The sequence below is a fragment of the Manacus vitellinus genome, unplaced genomic scaffold (genome assembly GCF_001715985.3).
Source record: "Manacus vitellinus isolate BGI_N305 unplaced genomic scaffold, ASM171598v3 scaffold_140_pilon, whole genome shotgun sequence".
Classification (NCBI taxonomy): Eukaryota; Metazoa; Chordata; class Aves; order Passeriformes; family Pipridae; genus Manacus; species Manacus vitellinus.
The window spans coordinates 120,898-122,005 of record NW_021939007.1 but is presented as its reverse complement, the minus strand read 5'-3'; the positions used below and the strand labels follow the sequence as shown (position 1 = coordinate 122,005).

The window sequence follows — 1,108 nt, the reverse complement described above, 5'->3', positions numbered from 1 at the left end:
ATTTTGAGTGCATTTGAAGCTCTCTAATGTGCATTTTGAGTGCATTTGAAGCCACAAACAGACCCAGCCTGGGGAGGGGGTTCTTGGCCGCCCTGCAGGGTGGGAGCTGCTGAGGACTCCTCCCTTTGCAGGAGGAGTTTCCCAGCCCCGTGGGACCCAGCCCCTGGTCCTACCTGTTTCTTCACGTTGTCGGACTCGCACTGCAGCTTCTGGATCATCCTGTTCAGCTCGGCGATCTCGCTCTGGTTGTTCCTCAGGTCGTCACAGAACTTGCCCCGGCTGCTGTGCAGCTCCTCCAGCTGTGGCACAGGGGGGGGCACGGTGGGGACGGGCCCAAACTGCCCCTTCCAGGGCAGGTGGAGACTCTCCAGACACCCCCTCGGCCCGGACCGGGCCCCTTCCCGGGTGGGTGCCGGGCTGGGCAGTCTTGGAGCTCTTTTCCAAGATTTTCCCTCGGGAAAACGAGGCTCCTCGTGGGCGTGCACAGGGGAATGTCTGTCCCACCACCTCGCTTCAGACGTCCCCAAAGCAACCCCACGACCTACCAGGCTCTGCTTTTACCCCAGAGTCTCAAACCACACTTTTAATGTCGCTTTTGGGGTTGTTTTTTTTTCTGGTTATGAGAAATAAAAATAGGGTTTTATAGGCAGCTGTGAGATGTCCAAGTCCCGGAGCGGACTCGGGTGTCAGGGTCTTTTTTTCGGCCAGTTAAGGGAAATGTAAAAACTTAAAACTTAAAAATTAAAATCTTTCGGGGCCATGGGAGAGTTTGGTCCATGGGGGGGGTTTCTTTTCTCTCTTGGGGCTAAGAGCAAAGGAAGATCCATCACTTTTGACAGAGTGGCCAATTAGAAAGAAGGGAAAGCCCCTTTTCAGAGAAAAGAAACCTTTTTGGGCAAAAGTGAATATATTAAGCTCATCTAAAAAAAGGTGGGACTTTGTAAAACTATAAAATGCACGAAATTTAAAGCCAAGGGGTCTTTTCTCCCCGCAGAACTCGGTGTGAGACCGGACCCAGCCCGCTGAATAAACCCTTCCTTTGTGTTTGGGGAGTTTTTGTTGCCTTTCCAAATTCGAGGGAGGAATTTCTCTCCCAAGGTGACCCCCC

General features: G+C 52.6%; 1 protein-coding gene across 1 annotated transcript in view; it reads right to left on the bottom strand.

The window, feature by feature from the left end:
* LOC108643163 (keratin, type II cytoskeletal 6C-like) overlaps positions 1–1,108 on the bottom strand; it is a 152,669-nt gene that overhangs the window by 47,536 nt on the left and 104,025 nt on the right. Inside the window, 1 exon segment of the mRNA XM_029958136.1 lies at positions 175–299. Coding sequence (XP_029813996.1) covers positions 175–299 — 125 coding nt within the window.